At 42.1% G+C, this 23,222-nt stretch overlaps 1 protein-coding gene across 2 annotated transcripts; it reads left to right on the top strand.

Moving 5' to 3' along the window:
• The first annotated feature begins 4 nt into the window (after positions 1 to 4).
• On the top strand, positions 5 to 23,222 carry ATG4A (autophagy related 4A cysteine peptidase). 2 transcript variants are annotated; one of them, XM_083423908.1, is made up of 13 exons: positions 5 to 291; positions 9,127 to 9,201; positions 9,984 to 10,055; positions 10,902 to 11,000; positions 11,602 to 11,703; positions 12,441 to 12,513; positions 14,515 to 14,594; positions 15,135 to 15,322; positions 15,592 to 15,670; positions 18,161 to 18,306; positions 18,760 to 18,816; positions 19,867 to 19,978; positions 22,211 to 23,222. In XM_083423908.1, exons 1-13 carry the CDS (start codon positions 282 to 284, stop codon positions 22,273 to 22,275), a joined length of 1,158 nt encoding a protein of 385 aa, XP_083280034.1. In that variant the 5' UTR covers positions 5 to 281; the 3' UTR covers positions 22,276 to 23,222. The 2 variants fall into 2 exon arrangements, with proteins under 2 accessions (XP_083280034.1, XP_083280035.1); XM_083423909.1 differs by having other exon boundaries at positions 145 to 291; positions 9,130 to 9,201.

Here is a 23,222-nt window from a genome sequence, read left to right as displayed (position 1 = left end):
CGCAGAAGGCGGCCGCGGTGAGGCGACTCTGCAAGGAGGGCCGACGGGAGTTGTAGTACTGGGAGGTGGGAAGGGAGAGTAAAGGACTCCGGCTTGGCCGACGAGGCCGCTGGACTGCAGCTCCCGGCGTGCTCCGCGGCGGCTGTCGTGGCGGCGGTGTTGTTTTCTGAGGGGCGGAGCAGCGAGAGGCTCTCGGCAACGGCAGGAGGGCGAAGGAGGGAGGAGGAGGAGGAGAGGATGGTGGCGGCGGAGGCGCTGGTTGCTGAAGGAGGAGGCGAAGGATGGAGTCCGGTGAGGGGCTGGCGGGGGAGGGCGCGTGTGAGAGGGGGAGAAGCGACCCTTTCCCACCCCCTATTTGTGCCTGTGAAGCCCAGATCTCCACTCCCCTGCCTGACCGTTAAGTCCGCCTGCTTGTTTATACCGTGTTAAGCCCAGCTCAGAGTAGACCCACTGGAATTAATGAGCCTAAATTAGCCCGCGCCCATTAGCTTCAATGAGTCTACTCTTGAGTAGAGATTTGATGCAGCTCAGGGTGCCCAAACGCAACATGTTCGCTGCTTGCTTGAGAATCACATATAAAGAACGAAAAACTGAAAACTGGTGCTGTTTGCTTGTGCTTCCTTATATCTATCTATATCTGTATGTGCGGGTTGTGTCCAACTAAGTCTTAATCGAGAGTAGATACACTGAAATAAATAAACTCGAGTTATTCCGTGCCCGTTAGCTTCAGTTTGAGTAGGGCTAATATTGGATGTGATTCATAAACATCAGCATGTTCACTATATGAGATTGCTCGGCATCATGCCGGGGGGGGGGGTACTTAAAACTGGGTCGGTCGGTCTGGTTTGTTTATATGTGTGGGTTCTAGCCACTCGGGAGTGCTACTTGGAGTAGACTCATCAATGGAATGTATGCCTATGTTTGTGTGTGCATAGGGCTGAAGCTTTAGGTATTTTTATTATCAATAGGATGGATATTTTGTCAAAATTGTGTGTCTGTAATTTTCAGAATTGTGTATATGTAATTTTCAATGTGTGCATGTCCAACATACATATTTATTTTGGTGTCTGTAACCTGCAGTATCGTGATTCTGGTATTTTTAAGCTAATTTGATGCATTGTTTGTATTCCATATTTATATCCTGCTTTTCTATTAAAACGAAGTATTAGAGCCAAAAACAAAAAAATAAAAAACCAATAGCAATGGTGGGTGAGGGGAAGAAATGCAAACCAGAACAAGATGTACAGCTGACCTTACTCTGTTGTAAGAATAACTGATCTTCTGGTTTTGACAGAGTATGGAAAGATGGTAGGGCTCCTCACCCTAAATCACAATTCACTGGCCCTTTTCCCTGTGTGCTGCTGTTTAAGCTCATAGCTAAGGGGCATGACAAGATTGAAGTGTGTGTGAAAGGAGATACCGTAATTCCCTACAGCATCTGATGCTACTGACAAAATCATATTATATTTTTGAACATTCAGTGTGCTTCACATTGTGTCAGTACAACAAACCAGCAAGGTTTCTCCTATGAGGACATAGCTGTCAAGTGTCCCTTATTTGAAGGGACAGTCCCTTATTCCAGCGCCATGTCCCGCTGCTGTCCCTTATTGATGGATGTCCCTCCAATAATGTCCCTTAAATTTAAAAGGAAGCAGCTCCTCTCCCTCCCCTCCCTGCCAGCCAGGGAGGAGGGAGGCTCCAACTGTGTTGCTTGGCTGTGTTGCTCACCCAATAAGAAGTCTAAGAAAGAATGGGGGGTGGAGCTTGCATGCCTTGTGTGTGGCTAGTTAATGCAAGCTGAGGGGGGTTTTGAATGCTGGGCGCCATTTTGTTCCACGTGCTGCTGCAAACTTTGAGGTGCAAAGCCAGGCTGGGGAGGCATCTTAAGTTGTGGCTGCATAGGCCTTGTGGTGCATGTGATTCAGATTCTATTCAGTTGAACCTCTGGTTACAAAGGTTGTCTGGACAGTGTTCTCAAAGCTACCAGAATGAGTTTGACCAGCCTGCAGGAGGACAGGAAGACTGGAGTGCCTGGAACAGATGAGGCCGCAGGTCCCTTATTTTGGCTCCTGGTCCCTTATTTTCAAGGCTGCTGGCCCCTTATTTTCAAATTGACAGCTATGTATGAGGATGAGAGAGAGAGAGAGAGAGAGAGAGAGAGAGAGAGAGGCTTGCTAAGCCTTCTTGCTAATGAGTCCATGACAGAGGTGCAATTTGAACTAATGACTTTCTGAATTGTAGCTCAATCTCCTAGTTAGCATCAAGAATTTACAATAGTCGATACCTTCCTTTTATTGGAGGGGAAGGAATTCCACTGAGTGCATGCCACCACAGAAATATCCTACCTTGGGTTGTTGCAGCTAATAGTGGTACCAATAAGAGAGCCTCCTTTGATATCTTTACAGATAGGCACATCTGTATGGTAGCAGCATTTCCTCAGATATCCGAAGTTATAGAGGGCTTAATATATCTGCAAGAGTACCTTAAATTTGTCTTGGTAACAAATTGACAGCAAGTACAGCTCCTTCCTAATTGATTAAATATGGTCATGGTAATAATAATAATAATAATAATAATAATAATAATAATAATTTTTATTTATACCCCGCCCTCCCCAGCCAAGGCCAGGCTCAGGGCGGCTAACAAGCAATAATAAAAATAAGTTGAATGAATACAACTTAAAAATAAAATTAAAATATGACATTAAAATATTGAAAAGTGGTAGGCTGCCCCGTTCAGCTGCTGCCTCATTGTGCACTAGTTGCAGCTCCCAAACTTTCTTTTAAAGGCAATCCTGCACAGGGTACTTCAGATTAATCCATTCTTGAGATTACCAATGCATTGGTCACTGTAGTCAGAACCTTCTTTTTTGGGAACAGCTGTAGCTGGTGTACCAGCCAAAGCTGGTAAAGGCACTCCTAACCACTGAGGGTATGTGAGTCTTCACTGACAATGAAGCATGTCCAGACCACGCAAGTTCTCCTTCAGCAGGAGTACAGTGCTGTCCAGAGCAGGCACACCACCTAATTCCTAGGTCTGGAGCCACCCACTTAAAAGGCTTTATTCAGCTCACCACTGTGTCCAGGCACTAGTCTAGGACCTTCACAACTACGCCTGTCTCAGATGTTACAGAGAAGCAGTATTGGGTGTCATCTGCCTATTGATAATACCTCGCTCTAAGTCACTCCTACCATCATCATATAGATGTCAAACAAGATTAGGGAAAAGAGGATATGTGTGGCACCCCACAGCATAGTTGCCAGGGGGCCCAAGGGATACCATCAATTGTATCAAAAGCATCATGGAGATAAGGTTTGCTGTGTTCCTGGACTAGGCCGAAACCCAAACTGGAACAGATCTACATAATTTGTTCCCTCCAAGAGTGCCCCACTTAAAAGACCACCACCTGCTTTCTGGAATAACAACACAATCCTAACCATGTCTACTTATAAGTACCGTATTTTTCGCTCTATAGGACGCACTTTTTCCCCTTCAAAAATGAAGGGGAAATGTGTGTGTGTCCTATGGAGCGAAGACGCCATAGCCCCGCGACCCTCTCCCGGCTGGAGAGGTGACGCACGGCTATGGCAGAAACCTCTATAGCCGCCCGTCACCTTTCCAGCCGGGAGAGCACGCGCGGGGCTAAAGCAGCCCCCCGCGACCCTCTCCCAGCTGGAGAGGTGACGCGCAGCTATGGCAGGAGCCTCTTTAGCCACGCGCCACCTCTTCAGCTGGGAGAGCGTGTGTGGGGCTAAAGAAGCCATAGCCCCGCGACCCTCTCCCAGCTGGAGAAGTGACGTGCGACTATGGCAGCAGCCTCTCCGCTGTGCCTTTCCGCTGCTCTCTGACCTGCTCTTTGGGGCTGGTGGTGGGCTTCCCCCCGCCAGCCCCAAAGAGCAGGTTGAAAGGAACCTGAAGCCTGGAGAGCAAGAGGGGTCGGTGTGCACTGACCCCTCTCGCTCTCTAGGCTTCCAAGGTAGCCGCCTGAACGCACCTTAAACGGCACCTTGTTTTAGAGCGGGAAAACAAGAGGGGGAAAATTCTCCCCCTCTCTGCGCAGCGCCTCCTGCCGCTTCGCTGAAGGGGCGCTGGGCAGAGAGGGGGAGAATTTTTTTTCTTGTTCTCCCCCCTCTAAAACAAGGTGCGTCCTATTGTCCGGTGCGTCCTATGGTGCGAAAAATACGGTAAATCCTGTTGAATTCAATGGGGCTGATTTCCAGGTAAGTGCAGTTAGGGCTGCAACCTAAGCGAATTTTATGAGCAATCCCCAGGGGCAGACGCATATATTATACATTGCAGGAATCTAATCTGGAGTTTACTAGAATGTGGATGATCGGCCAGGCTCATTTTGTTACAGCAGCCTTGTCTAGTGAAAGGTGCCATGTGCCACTGAGGCCACTTGAGCCTCCAGTGACAAAGGACTGCAGTGTTGTTTACTGCTATTAAAATGAGTTAGAATTTTTTATGATCACCAGCCCAAAATGCAAGCATAACAAAGCATTCTTTTTACCATTTATCTTGAATCTTTCAAAAAGTGATCAGTGGTATTGACCCACCATCACAAACTGTGTTGTTTTCCCCAGCCCATGTAATAACACTGACTATATGTGTAGGTACATGAGCTGACATATGTCTAGTTGAACAAGTTCTGTATGAAGTTGCAGATGAACTTGCAAATTAGAAGGCAGGGGTCCAACTCCAAAAGACAAGTTGAGGCTGCTTTCCACCACTTATTCCTGCAGTAATCTATGTCCAGTAAAAAGAGCTGTAGAGTTACTTTTGTAAGCCTTAAGACTCCCACATCTAGGCTCCTCAGCCACCTCCTTGCCATGCTGATGTCATTCTAACCCACCCTGCGTGTTCCTGGCTGCAAGCCTCTTTGTGGTTTCTGTGCCTGAAGCGTTAAGTATAACTGTGGGAAATTAACTCTAGTTTCCCCACCTTGTCTAGTACTTGAGCTGCTGAGTCCATCTGCAAATCCTGAGGCTTAGATAGTGTAGGGTGGGATTGGTTACTAACATAATCCAGTTATGTCCCTATACAACAGTCTTGTTGCATGTTACAGCACTGACACAACTCTTACGTTACAAAAGAAACCATCATAGTTCTGCATAACTTGTAGTGCAAATGGTTTTGTTCAGTTGATTTCTATATGTATTAGCCCTGTTCTAGGATTTTGAGGTGGTTTGCTTTAATTTTATGATCACAGCAACTCAGAAATTGTTTAAGTTAAGAGATGGTGACTTGCCAAATTTGTAAGATCTATGACTAAATGGGGAAGCATAAATTCAAACAAAGTTTGCTTTGTTTTAACCTAGTTTTGCAGTGAAAGCAAAGTTGCTTGCCTACAGCTGGAGACAGAAATGTTACAGCATGACACATAATGCAGACAAGACATACAAAACTTTTATATCTGTCAAAAACTCACTCTGATTCTTATTTTTATTTCCAAACTTTTAAAAAGGCTATCCTTGTAGTAAGGACTTGGAAATGAGAGAAGCCAAACCTTGCCAGAGTTTCAAATGTGAAACGATGAATTAAGAAAATCTAGTTTTCTTTTAAATGTCACAGTAGACTTTGTATTAAAATAACTGCACAGTCTTAAGCTTGAAACCTAAATGGTTAAAAATTTCCAGTTCCTTTTGGAAAAATAAACAGGACTCGGGCAGTGCATGCAAAGAGTGTCATGCAGATGCTTTTACGTGGGAAATTAAAGTATCAAAGGTTAGTTCATGCCTGCCTTTATGGCATTGGTGAATGATCAGTCTGCGCTGCAGCATATTTTTATGCATAGGAAAAGTCAATTAAAATGTCTGGTTAATTTTTGCATTACTTATTTGCTTATTTTTCCTCATTTGTATCCTGCATCTTCCAAGTTACAACTAATCAAGTTATTAATTAAGCTCTGTGTCAACCCCCTCTCGTTTTTGTTTTACTCAAAAAGTAATTTTTGAAACTTGAGATTTTCACTATACATCAACGAACTATGTTTTATCTTCTCAGATATTTTTATCACACCTTCTCATCACTTGATATATCCACTTTAAGTGGATTATCCCTCAGAAATAACAAGAATGAGAATCCTTGAAGTTACTAAGAGCTGAATCAGGTTTTTAAGAATCACATCACTACACACACATACTTCTTTTGCTTGAAAACAAATAGTATTTCATGACACTAAGCTTAGCAAAGGAAGTTGCTGAAAATGAAAGACACAGAAGCCTGCCTTTTAAACCATATCATGAACTGAAGAATTGCTGACATTAGGCTGCTTTGACCTTTTAAACATTACACTTGCTTGTTTGAAGGAGCTCACAGCAGCAATTTAGTGTTACATCTTATTCTTTTCTGTTTTAGTACAGTTCGTTCTAGTTGAGGTTGTAGATAGTAGTAGCAGTACTTTCAGTATGGTGTTACATACTGCTTTTCGCTGAGACTTGTTATTGCTTGTTTAAAGGAGCTCACAGCAGCAATTTAGTGTTACATCTCATTCTTTTCTTATTTTAGTACAGTTCGTTCTATTTGAAGTTGTGGTTAGTAGTAGCAGTAATTTCAATATGATGTTATGTGCTGCTTTTCTTTGAGACTTATTGTCATAATAAAAAAGAATGCAAGTTACATTTTTTAAAAGTATGCAAAAAGGGGAAAAAGCAATGTGATGCAGAACCAGAACTCTGTCTTCACTAAAACTAAATATATTGGGATATATACAACATTTCTCATACTTGGAGAAAATCAATTGAAATAATTGAGTGCAGTCTATTGCTGAGTTGTCTATCAACCATTATTATTAGATAAGCTTTTAGCAGTTCGACTTTCACAGTAAAATCCTTATTATGTCCCTCTTAAATGAACATAGTTTTATATTTGATTGGCCAAAATCTAAGCCAGTGTTAAGAGTAAGCTCATTTTTTGTCTTTGGGTGTGTAAAGGTAAAGGTAAAGGGACCCCTGACCATTAGGTCCAGTCGTGACCGACTCTGGGGTTACAGCGCTCATCTCGCTTTATTGGCCGAGGGAGCCAGCGTACAGCTTTCGGGTCATGTGGCCAGCATGACTAAGCCGCTTCTGGCGAACCAGAGCAGCACACGGAAATACCTTCCCGCCTGAGCGGTACCTATTTATCTATTTGCACTTTGACATGCTTTCGAACTGCTAGGTTGGCAGGAGCAGGGACCGAGCAACGGGAGCTCACCCCGTCGCAGGGATTCAAACCGCCAACCTTCTGATTGGCAAGTCCTAGGCTCTGTGGTTTAACCCACAGCGCCACCTGCATCCCTTCTTTGGGTGTGTACAACAGTTCTATAGGGTGGTCACTTTTACTTGCATTTTACACACGAAATAACTCTTGATTTCTAGACAATGAACAGTTCACATCCAACCATGGTAGAGGTGGAAACTCAATCCAGGTCTAGATAGGAAGATGCCTGTTTACAGCTCAGATTATTTCTCCATCTTGTCCAATATTGTTTGGTAGTGGTAGTGGCTGGTAGTGACTCATCAGGATCTTGGGGAGAGTGGGGTCTTTCAGTAACTTGTCACATGATCCATTTGCTGCCATGGATTGAACTTGGGACATTCTGCATATCAAACATGTGGTCTACCAACAGAGGGTCCTACCCCAAAGCCTCCTTAGTAAGAAACAATCTTCCTCACTTTCTTATGTAGTTATAGTACTTAGTTGTCTGGAAAAGTAACATCTGGGCAAGACTATAGTTAAAAGTTCTGGATCTCAAGCATTCTTTTAATGTTTTACATGTAACACAGAAAAACGGGGTCTTACTATTGTTGTTTAAGATTCTATTTTACATTGATGAGGAACCTGTGGCCCCTCAGATGTTGTTGGATTCCAACTCCCATCATTTTTGGATATTGTCTGTTCTGCCTAGGGTTGGTGGGGGTTGGAGTGCAACAACATCTTAAGGAATACAGATTCAGTACCCCATGTGTACTGGATTGAGTATATTAATAATAATAATGCTAATAATTTATTACCCACTCTGGGCGGCTTCCAACAAGAGATTAAAAATACATTGAAACATCATTCATTAAAAACTTCCCTAAACAGGACTGCCTTCAGATGTCATCTAAATGCCAGATAGTTGCTTATTTATTTGTCAGCTGATGGGAGGGCGTTCCACAGGGCGGGCGTCACTGCCGAGAAGGCCCTCTGCCTGCTTGCCTATAACTTTGCTTCTTGCAGTGAGAGAACCGCCAGAAGGCCCTCGGCGCTGGACCTCTGTGTCTGGGCAGAATGTTGGGGGTGGAGACGCTCCTTCATAAAAGAAGCCATGATTCTACTTTCCCCGCTATTTAGTGTGGTAACCCCAAGAATATGTTGTTTCACATCATAGTGAAGAAATGGAAGCATTATTGTAGGACAGTCCCCCACATTTTAAAGATCAATTTTGTAAACAGCATGTATAGGAAAATGTCTTTCTTTTCAACAAAAAATAAGGAATTTTGAAAAAGCATATCAGGTCAATGAAGATTTTTTTTCATGTGAAAGGACTATTTTTGAAATGGAACATTTCTTTAAAAATAAGCTTATTTTCCTCTCCTGTCACCCAAGTTCTTTGTTTATTTGTGGTCTCAGTTCTGCAACACCTTTGTTTCTTGCCCTAATACTATGACTAACTTTATATCTGCCATTGCTATAGTAATAGACACTTTAAAAAAAACCTTAGTCCTAAAGGCAGGGACCGAACCTACTTTCGTATTGTTAAGCTGTTGCGTATTGGGACCCTTTCTCAGCTGATATGATCACAGCATACATGTGAAAATTAAAACATACAAATCTATCTCATGCACCTTTTACATCAGCCAAAATAAGAAATTTGCAAATCATAGATCATCATGTTTAATGCTCAGCTCTTACCACATAGGATCTGGTTTCAGTTTTGGCAGCAGTATTGCAGTGCAAATGGCAAAGGCTATAGTCTGGCTAAAAGTAAGAGGTCTAAATTCCAATGTCCGAAAGGGTAAACAAAGTGTGACGGTGTGGTAAGAGGTTCATTAGTTAGGAAAGAACTGAACAGGTACAAAAATTACAGGGGAAACAAGGGAATAAATGTTCTACATGTGTGTTTATTTTTCAAAAAATATGGAAACCTAATTTTTATTTCAGTAGACTATGTAGAAGAGCTTCCTGAAACAGATGAGCCTGTCTGGATATTAGGAAGGCAGCACCATCTTAAAACAGGTAGGAATGGAAGGAAGCTGTGTTTCTAAGGTCCACAAAGCTTTTGTGGATGCTTAGTTTAAGCACCTCATGTTTCTCACTTTGTATTGTGCCCCACTGTATTAATCTGTGTAGAGAATAGAAATCTTGGAAAATAAATCTGCTGTCTACAATGCCCAGGGTACTAATGCTGTAAACCAAAATGACATTTAGGGGAGGATGCTATCTAGAGAGCATCCTTACACAATATACTTTTTTGTCAGGTTTTTCACATGTGACTTGTGTTATTTCTAGCAATTGGATGATTATGGCCAAACAATCTTTATTTGATAGGGTGGTCTTGACTCTTGAGAAAGGGAATGGTATTGTGACACTTTCTTGGGCGAAAAAACAGCTTGGGGTGATCATGTGCTGAACAAGGACAGATGGAAAGAGATTTAAAGACCCTCTTATCAGGATTGCTCAAGATTGTGGAATGAGAGAAATAAAGTAGGGGAAAGAATAATGGAACTCTGTTAAACATGGAGTCAAATGACTGATATAACATGGAGTTTGAGAGATCTGCACTTCTGCAGTGAACTGTGGAAGCAACTGCTCCAAATATTGACATCTTTGGAATACAAAAAGGGAAGTTAAGAAGGAAGTGCAGACTTTTCTACGAAAGGGGGCCTCCTTTAATATATATAGATCCTTGATCCTCTCTTAAGTTGTTCATGTTCAGCAGTGCAGCAGCAATCACAAATACTGAATTTGTGTAAATTTGTAATCTGAACTCCCTATTTGTAATGCTTTTTTAATTCTAGAAAAATCTAAGCTTCTTTTGGATATAAGTGCTCGTCTTTGGTTTACCTACAGAAGAAAATTTTCACCAATTGGTAGGTATGCTTTCTGAGATGTGTGGGTTCTTCCCCTTCCTTTTGTTTTGTTCTTAAAAATATGACCTGTGTAAAGGAATGAACAATTAGTTCAGGATGACCGCATTTGCAGCCTTTGATCATTTAGTGCATGCTTTTTAAAAGTCTGCTGTATCCTCTAGCCCTTGGTGGACAGAATTACTTGGTACAGAACAGATCCTGACACTTTTAGGCTTTTGCCTTGATCCATTGAGGCCTTTGCAGCCTAGCAATTGCTTTGGGTAGCATTGGTGGGACACACTTAGATATTTGTTGTGCTTCCTGATATTGGGTTTGTTCCAATCACCTTCCTTTAGGGGGCCATCTGAACTGCCACCAGACTTTCAAAGACCTCTTGATCTTCTACCCTCTCCTTTGTGGCTCTCAGTGATCTTATGCTATGAGTTGGGTGTGGGTCTATATTCTTACATTTTCCAACTCAGTGTTCTCCATATGTTTTGGACTAAGATTCCCATCGGCCCCAGCCAGCATGGTCATTATGCAGGCTGGGCTTGATAGGGAGTTTTAATCCAAAGCATATTGAGGTCGCGAGATTGGGTAAGGCCGGATGGCATTAATCAAACTATCACAACATTCTTCCAGAATTTTGGATTTATGATCCACAGCTTAGGTTAAAACCTACTTGTTGGTGAATGCACTTCACTCGGTCCTCCACTGCATTTTCATCATGCTAAGAATTATTCCAATAGCAAACTATTGTGGGTACTAAGCATTTTTCTTTTATGTGAAGAGAAAAATCCAAGGAAGGGAAGCATTCTATGTTGTTTCTTTGGGTAAATTCATAAATGTGGTGATTCTTGACCCCAGGTGGCACCGGCCCTTCATCTGATGCTGGCTGGGGCTGTATGCTGCGATGCGGACAGATGATGTTGGCCCAGGCTCTGATCTGTCGACACTTGGGGAGGGGTGAGTGTGGTCTTTCACAAGTAGATTCCCAGAATGGTTGTGGTTGTAGGAATGAGAAATGAGCGAGGGTGAGGGGTATCTAAATATGTTTTATATTGTTTGGGGTGGGGCTTCAGTGCCTCATCTAGTTGATTCTAGAAAGACTAGAATAAGTTTTGCAAAGAGAAAATATGCTATTATGTACAGCTTTCCTAGTTATATTTTAAAATCAGTTTTTTCTGGTTCAGAAATTATATTACCTGGTTCTGCAATTGTAATTCTTTTTTTAGTAGTAAGTATGGTATTTTAATTTGTCTGAATTAATTTTATGATGTATTTTAATTAATTGATGCCTGTTTTTATGTATACTGTGTTATTTATATGATATTAGCCGCTCTGAGCCCAGCACCAGCCAGGGAGGGTGGGGCACAAATAAATTATTATTATTATTATTATTATTATTATTATTATTAAGTATGCAACCCTGATTTGTAACCAATAATTTAGAAAATTACAGTAGCTATCATAACCAAAGGTATACATGTATCACCTACTGCCATTGAACACTACTTTTCAAGATTATGATATGATATTTAAAATCTAGGATAATTTTCTCTCTAAGATTGGCAATGGGAGAAACACAAAAGGCAACCTGAAGAATATCACAAAATCTTACGCTGTTTCCTGGACAGAAAAGACTGCTGTTATTCTATCCATCAAATGGGTAAGAGTTTGAGAATTATTTCTTCCACCCTTGTTTTTCAAACTTTTAGTGTACTTAAACTTCTGTTAGCATAATTTTAGCGTGAAAAATGCATGTATGCCTTCAAATGCTATAAAAGTTGCAAATCTTGGTCAAAAGCATAGCAGTGCAAAAGAGAATAAGTTTTTGTATGTGCACACACAAATATAGAAATAATAATAATAGGGTGATGAGGCTGTAATTTAGAATACAGGTTCCCAAATCATTTGATGTCATGAGAGCTCCCAGGTAAAAGGCATGATTCTGAAATGTGAGATTCATTGAGACATATGGGCCAGTCCACTAAACCACAATTTGTCTTTATCCATGGTTTAATCAGGAACACGCCTCTCCCTTGCTGTATAGTTCCCTCTCATGTGACTCAAATAAGTCATATTATGGCTTGTCATGTGTTCTGAACTCTGAAGGTTTGTTCTTGGCTTCTTTTTGGCTTACTGCTAGTGGTCTGGGTTCAGACACTATAGCGTTGCTGCTCGGCTTAAATCAAGCTTAAAATATTTAGCTGAGGTTCTTAGTCTTGTGATAACATTCCAGTGTGATCCTTGATACAGAACAAGTTTCCATCTCATTTGTGTGAAGGTAGTCCCAGTTTCTAATGGCTTTGGAATGTGTGCAATGCAGCCTAAAAGAATGTGCCATTCGACAGACTGATGCTTCTTATTTTTCTGTGTGTCTGTTTCTGTTTCTAATCTACACAGCACAGATGGGTGTTGGTGAAGGGAAGTCTATTGGGGAATGGTTTGGACCAAATACTGTTGCCCAAGTGCTCAAGTAAGCAAGCAAGCATGTATATCTTGTGTGGAATTTAGATGGAATGGAAAGACAGTTTAGTTCCACTCATTTAACATTGAAACTCTGCTGCACTTTCATAACATGAAGGTTCTCCCTGGAGATAATGATGGTGGTGGTGGTGATGATCATTGTGGCATGAACTTTTATGCACAAGCTTCCTGGCTTTGTTACATTAACACCTGCAATCGATCGTGATTGAGTCCTGAACCAAATTGCTGTCCAGCTATTTCACACAGCAATCCTACTTTGTATTTTTTTAAAAAAATAATGGTGAATAACAGTCAACAACAGAGTTTCCTACTATTTTCAGTTTTGTGTCCATTTAGTCTTTGCATGGAGACAGACTTGGTGCCCCAGGCAGATGGTAGAAGGTCCTTGCTGGCAGATGATAGCATATATTCACTGTGGGATGAACAAGTGGAGCCTCTGATGCCCTTTTTCCAGCACAGCACATAGTTATCAATTTTATCCAGAATATTTTTCTGAGGCGGGTTAGACTGAGAGATAGTGACTTGCCCAATGGTCACTCATAGAGCTACATGGCATAGTAGGGATTTAAAGCCAAGTCCCCTGAGTCCAGTTCACCAACCATTGCATGACTTCAGCTGTCCTCCATAGGCTATGCACTCCTAATCACCAGACTATCTCTTGCATGAATCAAGCAACAACTTGCAGAATTGATCCATATGATAGAACAGGGAAGGCAAAACCCCTCTAGGACAAAGTTTCTAGTTAGCATCACAACTTACTGTTGTGATCTCTGGTTAGATTTTGAAGCAGCTCAGTATTCTGAGATACGTATTGTTCCCATGTTATAGAATTTATCTGTCATTACTCGAAGCACTAAAATTTAAATTGCAGCTTTAAAAGCATGGGGACCTGTTGATTAAGAACAGCCTGAAATTCCAAACCTGATGTAAAAGTCCTATTTTTAAGTAACATTAAGCTGGAAAAGCAATGTATCTCTTCTGCATAAGCAGTTAACAGAAGATTGAACTATGACCATACTTGGGGAAAGTTAGTAGTGGCAACTGAATATTGGCAGATAGAGAGATAAAAATTATGTTAAACTGCCAATCTCTTGTATTAATTTAGCATAGCAATCTGCATCTTCAGAACATTTTCAATAAAAACAAGCAGAACCTTAATAATTTGAATCTCAGAAATCAGGGATCCAGATTAGCACCTGCAACAATAAAAAATTATCTCCTGTTTTTCTTTTCCTCCTTTAAAGCAGGTGTGGTCCTCCAGATGCTGCTGAACCACAACTTTTGTCATCCGTGGCCATTGAGCATGCTTGATGGGAATTGTAGTTCAGCAACTTCTGGGGGATCAAATGTTCTCCATAACTTTCTTAATGGTTTTGTGCAGACCTTTTCCTAACAACATTTATTTATTATATTTGTAATCCTTGCATCCCTGAGAGGCTCTTGAAAGTAGCTTACAACAGATATTTATAATGAAAATCACATTCAAGTCTTGTGTCAATCATTGTGCCCCTATGGTACCTGAATTATTTAGGTGGCATTTCCTGCCCTAATCCTAATCCTGCCATAATCTTCCCTGTTGTTGACCTTTGGCATCAGCCTACTAAGTGCTAGAGCCCAGTGATGGCAAGGGAGTGTGGCTAAGCAACGGGAACTCACTCAGCCCCTGATGGAGGCAAATCTTCCCTTGCTGGCTGTTGCCAGTTCCCACTAAAGCCTGGGATTGAACACTCACAGACAATCCCACTACACTGGTGTGCAACTTTATCCATATATTTGTAAAATGACCTCTCCTAGAAGTATCAGTAAGCATAATATCATAAAAATTGGTCAGACAAGTGGCAAGATGTACAAAAGGGAATAACTAGAATCTCTTCCTCAAAAGATAGAACATCTTATTTATTTAAGAGTCTTCCAGTCATATTGAAGGCAGAGTGTTGGCCTCTGAGTGGCATGGAATTTGGACTTACTACTGTCTGTTTCCCCACCCCAGGAAACTTGCACTATTTGATGAATGGAATTCCTTAGCCGTTTATGTGTCTATGGACAACACAGTTGTGATTGAAGATATCAGTAAGTTATAAGCACCAGCTGTTTAACAGAATTTCTGATTCACCCAGGCCTTAAACTGAATTGGGATTTAGCTCCAGTCTGATTTTTATTCCTTGGAAAATATGAAGATCAGTACAAGCATGCTTGGACACAGATTATCAGCTAAAAGAGGACTAGTTTCAGTCTCAGCCATACCACACAAGAATCACCATGCTACGTGTCACAATGCATCCGCTGAACGGTTTGATTGCTATTTTGTAATCAGTTTCTTTAGAAAACTCAGGGTTTGCTTCTTTACCTGAGCTCTAAAACTTACAGCTAGCTTTTCCCTGCTTATTCTAGTTGGGCAGACAGAATCACCACAAATTTCTTCTTAACTACTGGTTCCTTCTGTAAGGCATGTCTTTGCTGTAACCCACAAGTATTTGGGGACACTGAACTGAGTATTCACTTTATAGATAAGTATAAGATGTGTGCACACAGGAATGGCTCCCTCCATTAAAGTGAACAGTTAAACTCAAGTGAATGGACAATTAGGTTTTATTGTCTCTTTTTCCCCAGAGAAGATGTGCCGGTTTCCATCCCAGAACTGTTCCAGTACCCACTGCAGCTCCCTGTCACACAGGAGTGTGCTCAGCCGAAACAAGAGCCCTATGGGGATCTGCTGTGGTTGGAAGCCTCTGCTGCTGATTGTACCTCTTCGCTTGGGGATAAACCACATCAATCCGGTTTATGTTGATGCTTTTAAGGTATGGCTGTCTTATAGTGATTGATTTGGTCAGCTTAATAGGAGTGTTTGGAAATGTTTTGAGCAGTTGCAGGTACTTTAATAACTAGTGCGCAAACATATGCATGGTCTGAAGGAGCCCGATGAAACAGCTTTGCTCAAGCTAAAGAGGTCTGGGTCTGTTTAGGCCTGGGGACTCTGTATATGCTGCCTTCAGTTCCATCATGGAAGAAAGGTGGCATATAAATGTAATAAATCTCTTCTTCTTTATCTTCTTCTTTCAATCTGTAGGAGTGTTTTAAGATGCCACAATCTTTGGGAGCTTTAGGAGGAAAACCAAACAATGCCTACTACTTTATAGGATTCTTAGGTAAGGAAAAATAAGTGGAGTGCCAAATAAATATCTTTGCTTCTGAAGGATTATTAAAGCTGAATTTGCTAAGTAATGCAGGTGGGCCTAACAGCCAGCTGCAATAAGAGAGCATATAAAAGATACTCCGTACTGCTTTATAATGCATCGTATACTCAGTACTTTGCTTTGAGGCTGAAGAGCCAAAGAAGTTGTGTGATCAGGCTTCTGTCACTAGCTAGGAGACTGGGGCCACAGGGAGGTTTCACCCTTTGTCTCTCTGGATGAGGACAAGAATCACCAACCGCTATTCAGGAAAAATACCAACAATCAATGATCAGCCTGACTCAAAACCTTTAATTACTTTTATCAAACAGTACAAAAAAACTGGCCCTTTCTCCATCCTCTACCTCTTCCCTCCACTGCCCTTTCCTTGTGTGTTCTCCTATTTAATTTGTAAATACATTAGAATATATAATATGAAACGATGCATGAAATCTTCCCTCTGCATGCATGTATATTCGCGCGCACACACAGTCCTTTCTTAGGAAAAGTTCAAGATAATGGTATCCCATATCTGTTAGTAGTTATGGCTAATGGCATGGATTGTTTAGTTCTTGATAGATAAATGCATCCATTGATCAGTAGGACTTTTAAATAGAGTTACTCTATGAAAAGGTGGTTAGCAGGCCTTTTTGAATGCTAACTCCTCCCATGTCCCCAGGAGGAATATTAGATTGGAGCTCTGGTATACTCCCTACCTCACTTCTTTGTTCTCTTACTCCTTTCTCTTTGGGGAGAAGCGAATGACCAAAACATCACTATTTGTATGTGGATTTCCCCCTTATTCTGGAAAGTTAATTTCTCTTTAAAGAAGGGTTAAAAACCACACATTTGTGTATTCAGTTGTTCACTTTTCTCCACAATGAAAACTTGGTGGGGAGGAGCTCATTCCCAGTCTGTCCCCGGGGGATGTGGAAATGGTTAAAGACAAAATTATCAAAACTAAGGGTTTTCCAGTTTGTTGCTGTTATTTTCCTAGAGTCAAGATGACAAAAAACTGATCAAGCATCTCTACAAGACCATGCTTTTGATTGCACTCAGTAGTATTGTGCTGTAAGTGTACATAAGGACACTCCAGGCTCAGCCTGGAGGCAAAGGCAAGCAGATCAGGCAAAAAGGCCCACAACATTCTTTAATATACCAGAGAAAGATTCAGGTGGATAGCCGTGTTGATCTGTCATAGTTATAATAAATAATAAGATGAAAGATGAAAAAATCTTTTAAAATAATTCCAGTGGCACCTTTAAGATCAACTAAATATAAGCTTTCATGGTATGAGCTTTCGTGTGTAATACACACTTCGTCAGAGAAAGGTTAGGGAAAGCATTTCCTCTATTCACAAAGCTTGCCACAAGACATGCCCTCTCACAGCATGGCACATCAAAACATGGGTAGGATTGGGTGGTGATCACAGTGGACATGTTGCTAATTCCCAGTTTGGAGAGTGACGTTGAAAATACAGATCACAGTGGACATGTTGCTAATTCCCAGTTTGGAGAGTGAAGTTGAAAATACAGATTGCTCTCCTCTAGTCTACGTGAGAGCTTTTTGAGTTTGTGCTTAATGAACAGCAGGTGCCTGTCTTAATGGGGATAAACTATTAAGGTTATTAAGTTTTATCCAGATATCATTGTGCTGACAAGTTGCAGTGTTGGGAGTATGAGAGCAGATGGTTTGATCAGTTCAAATCACTGTATGAAATCTAGTCCTTCCCCAAAGCATTGCTTTGGCTTCTCCAGCCCACCTACTCTTTTAAGACCCTTCCTCCAAGCAATTTGCAACCTTTCCTGTCCTATGCAAGTCTTCCCCCAGCTCATCTTTGGCTACTTATTTTCTCTGTTCCATCTCTTCTCTGCCCTCATTCCTTTAGGTTCCTTCGCCTCTCCTTCCTTCAGTTTCTTATGTTTGAGCTTAGTTCCATTTCCTTCAGTCGCCCTGACTCATCCCATCTCCCCTTCTGGTCCTTGGTCTCCCTGCCTCCCCAGCACTACTACCTCTTTGCCTTTCTACTGATGTTAACATCAGCACCCCTTGTGTTCATAGACACCAAAGGTCTCTTGCTGCCCCCTGCACTGCATTGTTCCCTCCTTTTCATTATTGTGTATCTCTTCTGCGGCTTAATGGTAGAGCACAAATTTGTGTGCAAAAAGGTCCCAGATTCAATATCTGGCCTCTACAGTTAGGGCTTGAATAGACTCTCGTTTGGGGATCCTGGAGAGCCACTGCCCATCACTGACAGCAATACTGGGATAGCTGGATCAATGGGGAAGCTTCCTATATTTCTAAGCCTCTGCTTCCTACATTTGGCAGCTTCTTTTTATTTTTCTTCTCAGTCCACTGTCTCGTCTGCCCTACCTCACCTACTGTTAATGTCCATACAGAGTGCAAGACTGAATGGCTTTCAGTTCTACCCATTTCTGACAAACTGCTCTTGTTTTACCCGCACAGGAAATGAGTTGATCTACTTGGACCCTCACACCACACAGATTTTTGTAGATTCTGAAGAAAATGGTGCTGTAGATGACCATAGCTTCCATTGCCAGCAAGCACCACATCGGATGAAGATAATGAATCTCGATCCCTCTGTAGCTTTAGTAGGTGTTGGCAGGAGTGGATGTCTGTCACCCTGACCTGCAGCCTTGCACCCCTCTGCTCCATACCCCACACTTTTGTCTCTTGTCTTCACAATTGGAACATGAATGCTGTCCCACCCTATCATGCACAGGCAGCTAACTTTACCTTATGTCAAGGCCCCCTGGTTTGGTTACATATCTAAACTGCCCAATATTTTGTATACTGGTTAATTTAGCCTTACGTGTTAATGCCATTTGTGGCCTTGTTCTCTGTGTTTGTTTTGTACCACTTCTGACTATTGACGAGGGACTTGCATGACCAATCATGGGGGAATTATTATAATGTTCATTCAAGATGCCCTGAAAAGTAATATTTGGACAGCTGGATCTTGCTCTTCCCCACACCAGACTTCTGACTGGGTACTTTTTGCCCCCAAATTATATCTCACTTAAAATATTCCTGTACCTTCACAGGGATTCTTTTGTAGAGAAGAAAAGGACTTTGATAACTGGTGTAGCCTTGTGCAAAAGGTAAGCATTAGGAAGCTTTTTAACTGGCATAAGTTCCCCTTTAAAATGAACCTCTAGGTACATTAGGTGGGGTGAGATGCATGGAATAATATAACCAAGGAGAGGCTGTTTTAAATTACTCCCCATTGTGGCCCTCTCTGCTCAGCAACACATTTCTTTGTACTGATTTGCTAATTGGCTGCAGTGGTGGCATAGAGAAAATGGATGGTGTGAGCCAGCATGTGCCCCTGCAGCTTGCGTAGAGAGGTCAGCCAGGGCCCAAAGTATATTTGGATCTATTGCCCAGGTTACATTCTGATCTGATACCTAAAGTGTGTGTGCTCCTGTGTCGTGTCTTCATCTGCCAGCCCTGGTTTGTGAATGAGACACGTTATTGGTGTACAGGTGCCTGTTACTTATGGGATCTTCTCACTGCCCTGGTACTTGTTGAAAAGCAACCCAATGGTATTTGAGTGTGAGACTGTGGCAGACCACACTGCTTGGCTTTGGAAGTAAAAAAATAAATAGTTCAAGATACAATGTAAGCACCTTGTTGGCTCAGACAAAGGTCCAATAATTTAGGAATATTAAGTGTGATCTGTATGGAAGAGAACTCTGAAATCCTGGATAGCTTCTGCTAGTCAGCGTAGATGTTACTGAGCTGGATGGACCAACAGTCTGATGCCGTATAGGGCAGATTCCTATGTTCCTTACTAAGCCTTTCCTTGAATAAGTTCTCCTTGCAGTCATAGGACTTAATGTGTGGCTTTGCAGAAAAATAAAACCGAGGTGAACATGATCTGCTGCCTGAGTTTTGCTCAGCTATAAAAGCTCCAGCTGTGCTTTTGTGATGTTGCAAGAATGCTCACAGATATTTCAGTCATGAAAGCATTAAAGTGTGAGCATTGATCATTAGACTAAGAAGTGACTACCTAAAGGACTGCACAAGTGATGGTGATGATTCTGTAGCACAAGAGCACAAACTGTCTGCTACTTCCCGTATAATTCAGCTATGTTTTCTGGTTTTGTTATTGCAGCACACATTTAAAAATGAAATATTGTTCTCCCCAGGAAATACTTAAGCAACAGAGTCTGCGAATGTTTGAGTTGGTTCAGAAGCATCCACCGCACTGGCCCCCTTTCATACCTCCTACAAAGCCAGAAGTAACCACAACTGGAGCAGGTACAGAATTGTGTTTCACTTCTCCCCCCACCCCAGCATATATATATATATATATATATATATATATATATATATATATATGGATACAGAGAGTGAGATAGAATCTTGGTTTGTGAAGTAACAAATGTTCCTATCTAACCCTTGCCCACTTTTCCTCCCGGAGGCTGTAGCCATTTCCATATGTTGCAACACAGCAGTGGCATCTTAAAGACTTAGCAGTTTTGTTGTGACATAAAGTTTTGTGGACTAGAGTGGGATTTGTAGCCTAAAGAAGCTCATGGCACTGTTAGACTTTGAAGGTACTGCAGACTTTTGTTGTCGTCCCTTCCTCCCACTGCTGTTCTCTTTCATGATGTATGAAGCTGTGTGCTCAGCCAAGGTTTTCACTAGATTAACACACACTAATTTGTCATCCCTGGGAATGGAATCTTTTTTCCTTTTGTTATGCTGTGACCTTTCTGGTTATCTTGTAGTGAGAGCCACATAGAAATTGGTCCTATAGATTGGTGGTTATGTGATGGATCCCAGTAATGTCAGCAAGACATTTTGTGGTTTGTTTAAATCACAATGGCACTGGAATCTTTTCCAAAGTACTCTGAAGATTCAGCCCATCCTAGGAAATTGGTGCACCCAGTTCTAGCTGTGTTAAAGGTAAAGGTAAATGTACCCCTGCCCGTATGGGCCAGTCTTGACAGACTCTAGGGTTGTGCGCCCATCTCACTCAAGAGGCCGGGGGCCAGCGCTGTCTGGAGACACTTCCGGGTCACGTGGCCAGCGTGACATCGCTGCTCTGGCGAGCCAGAGCCGCACACGGAAACGCCGTTTACCTTCCCGCTAGTAAGCGGTCCCTATTTATCTACTTGCACCCGAGAGTGCTTTCGAACTGCTAGGTTGGCAGGCACTGGGACCGAACAACGGGAGCGCACCCCGTTGCGGGGATTCGAACCGCCGACCTCTTGATCGGCAAGCCCTAGGCGCTGAGGCTTTAACCCACAGCGCCACCCGTGTCCCTCTAGCTGTGGTAGAAGCACTCAAAATCTTAAGTAAATACATATAAGGCACAGTGCTGCTTGAGAGGAGTTATCTCTGTCTCCCAACAGATGGGATCCATTTGGAACTGGAATTCCCTGTGAAACAGTAGCAGCAAATGAGACTGATGCAGACCTTGCAGATTGAAGGCAGGATTGTGGAGTGGGGTGGGGTGCAACTGGTCTTCATGTCAAATGGAGTCCATAAGCTCTGGAACAGGGGATTTAAAAGGGAGATGTGGTAAATCAAGTGTCTTGCATCAGTGTGGAAAAGCAGAAAAAAGGATTGCACTAATGCTGATTTGGATGTAAGTAGAAGGGGACGCGGGTGGCGCTGTGGGTAAAAGCCTCAGCGCCTAGGGCTTGCAGATCGAAAGGTCGGCGGTTTGAATCCCCACAGCGGGGTGCGCTCCCGCTGTTCAGTCCCAGCGCCTGCCCACCTAGCAGTTCGAAAGCACTCCCAGGTGCAAGTAGATAAATAGGGACCGCTTACTAGCGGGAAGGTAAACGGCGTTTCCGTGTGCGGCTCTGGCTCGCCAGAGCAGCGATGTCACGCTGGCCACGTGACCCAGAAGTGTCTTCGGACAGCGCTGGCCCCCGGCCTCTTTGAGTGAGATGGGCGCACAACCCTAGAGTCTGTCAAGACTGGCCCGTACGGGCAGGGGTACCTTTACCTTTAGAAGGTCATAAAAGTCTCTAAATGTGGTGAAAGGCACAACAACAAGAACAAAGCTTGCTCTTTAAGGAACAGCAAGTTGCACTTTGCAGGTTGTAGACTGCAGGAAAGAGACCCACAAAAATTTATGTGACACAAAGGCAGTTTTTTAAAATGAATCCTTGCTGAAGGTACAGAAAAGTTTGCTTTAAAACTGAGCCTTAAGCTTACATGCTAAGAACTTTGGATTGCGCCCAACATATCTCTGAAGAAGGGAAGACTGTCATTCCCACATATTCCATGGGGCAAAAGTTAAAGGAGAACAGTTTTAAAAACAAATCTTAATCTATCATCTCCTTTCTTGAAACTCAGACAATTGCAATAAATAGCTAAGCTTCCTTATCTTTGTTACATTTGGAAAAGTTTGACATTTTAGTGTTTGTTTGTTTTTTAATTAGGGAGGCTTGCCAGTGTAAAGTTTGTAAATTTCTGCACAAAAGTCAGAGGTGCATGCTCTTGATAATAAGTTGTTTTTTCCATTTCCCACAGAGCTCATCGAGTCCACTGACAAACTATTTGAATCGGAAGAAGAGTTTGAGATCCTGAGCGTCTGAAGGAAGCTTCAGTTGACCTTATGTGTGCCCATGTGTAACATATGAATTGACTAAGACCACGGCAGCCTTTTCTCGCCCAAAAGTGCCTGCATATAAACAGTGAACAGAGCACAAGAAATGACCAGTAACTGGAACTGAGGACAACAGTTTTGAAAAGAACTTCCCAGAAGTGCAAGTGGACATACCCCTTGCCCCAACCCTCCACCCCCACAGTTTTTTAAGAATGTATCTTGCCTGAGGAAAATGAACTTTTGGGGGATGAAGGCAATGATGATAGTGAAGTAAAGACTTCTATATTGCTGGGAACTGCCTTGAAGGCATTGATATCTGGATGGCTATTATTACTCAGTGTAGTATAATGCAAGAGTTCTGTTCACACTGAAAGCATGATGTAGAGGTAAAGGTGTGTGTTTACCTCTTGTTTCTTCACCTGGACTGTTTCATAGGAATAAATGTTTTTATAAGATCAACCGCATCAGGGAAAAAAGACCCAATGGTTTTGTTTAAATACATTTCTGCAACCACACTTCAAAAATAAACAGACCTAAATGTTTCTATGAAAGGAACTGTCTAATAGATACAATTTTTGCAATTGTCCTCCTGTTTCTAGGAGTTAAATAAATGAATGGGGGACCTGGAGGGCAACCCTCCAGCCTCCTAGCCTCTCCCCACTTGCACTCCTGGAAAAGAAGTGAAGGTTGGAGAGTGCCAGGAGCCGCCTGCTCCCTTGGTATGTTCCTCCTCCTCTGTAATTTTCATGACATATTTCACCTTGACCTTAGGTTTAAATCATTATGGAAACTTTCTACTTTGGTTTTTGAGTAAAAAAAAGTAATTTGTTTCAAACTGTAATTGTATTTATTTTATAATATTTACAGTTTTCTCTCCTCTGTAAGAGCACTTTACATGTGCATCTAATAAATTTCTTAAACATTTAATAAATTAAA

This window comes from Podarcis tiliguerta (genome assembly GCF_965153285.1).
Source record: "Podarcis tiliguerta genome assembly, chromosome: Z".
Taxonomy (NCBI): domain Eukaryota; kingdom Metazoa; phylum Chordata; class Lepidosauria; order Squamata; family Lacertidae; genus Podarcis; species Podarcis tiliguerta.
The sequence above is the reverse complement of the archived record's forward strand: the minus strand, read 5'-3'. Positions and strand labels throughout refer to the sequence as shown.

Coding starts and splice junctions, on each gene's coding strand:
- ATG4A (XM_083423908.1), top strand. Junction 15,671..18,160: donor CTACTTTATAGGATTCTTAG/GTAAGGAAAAAT, acceptor TTACCCGCACAG/GAAATGAGTTGATCTACTTG. Junction 19,979..22,210: donor AGTAACCACAACTGGAGCAG/GTACAGAATTGT, acceptor CATTTCCCACAG/AGCTCATCGAGTCCACTGAC.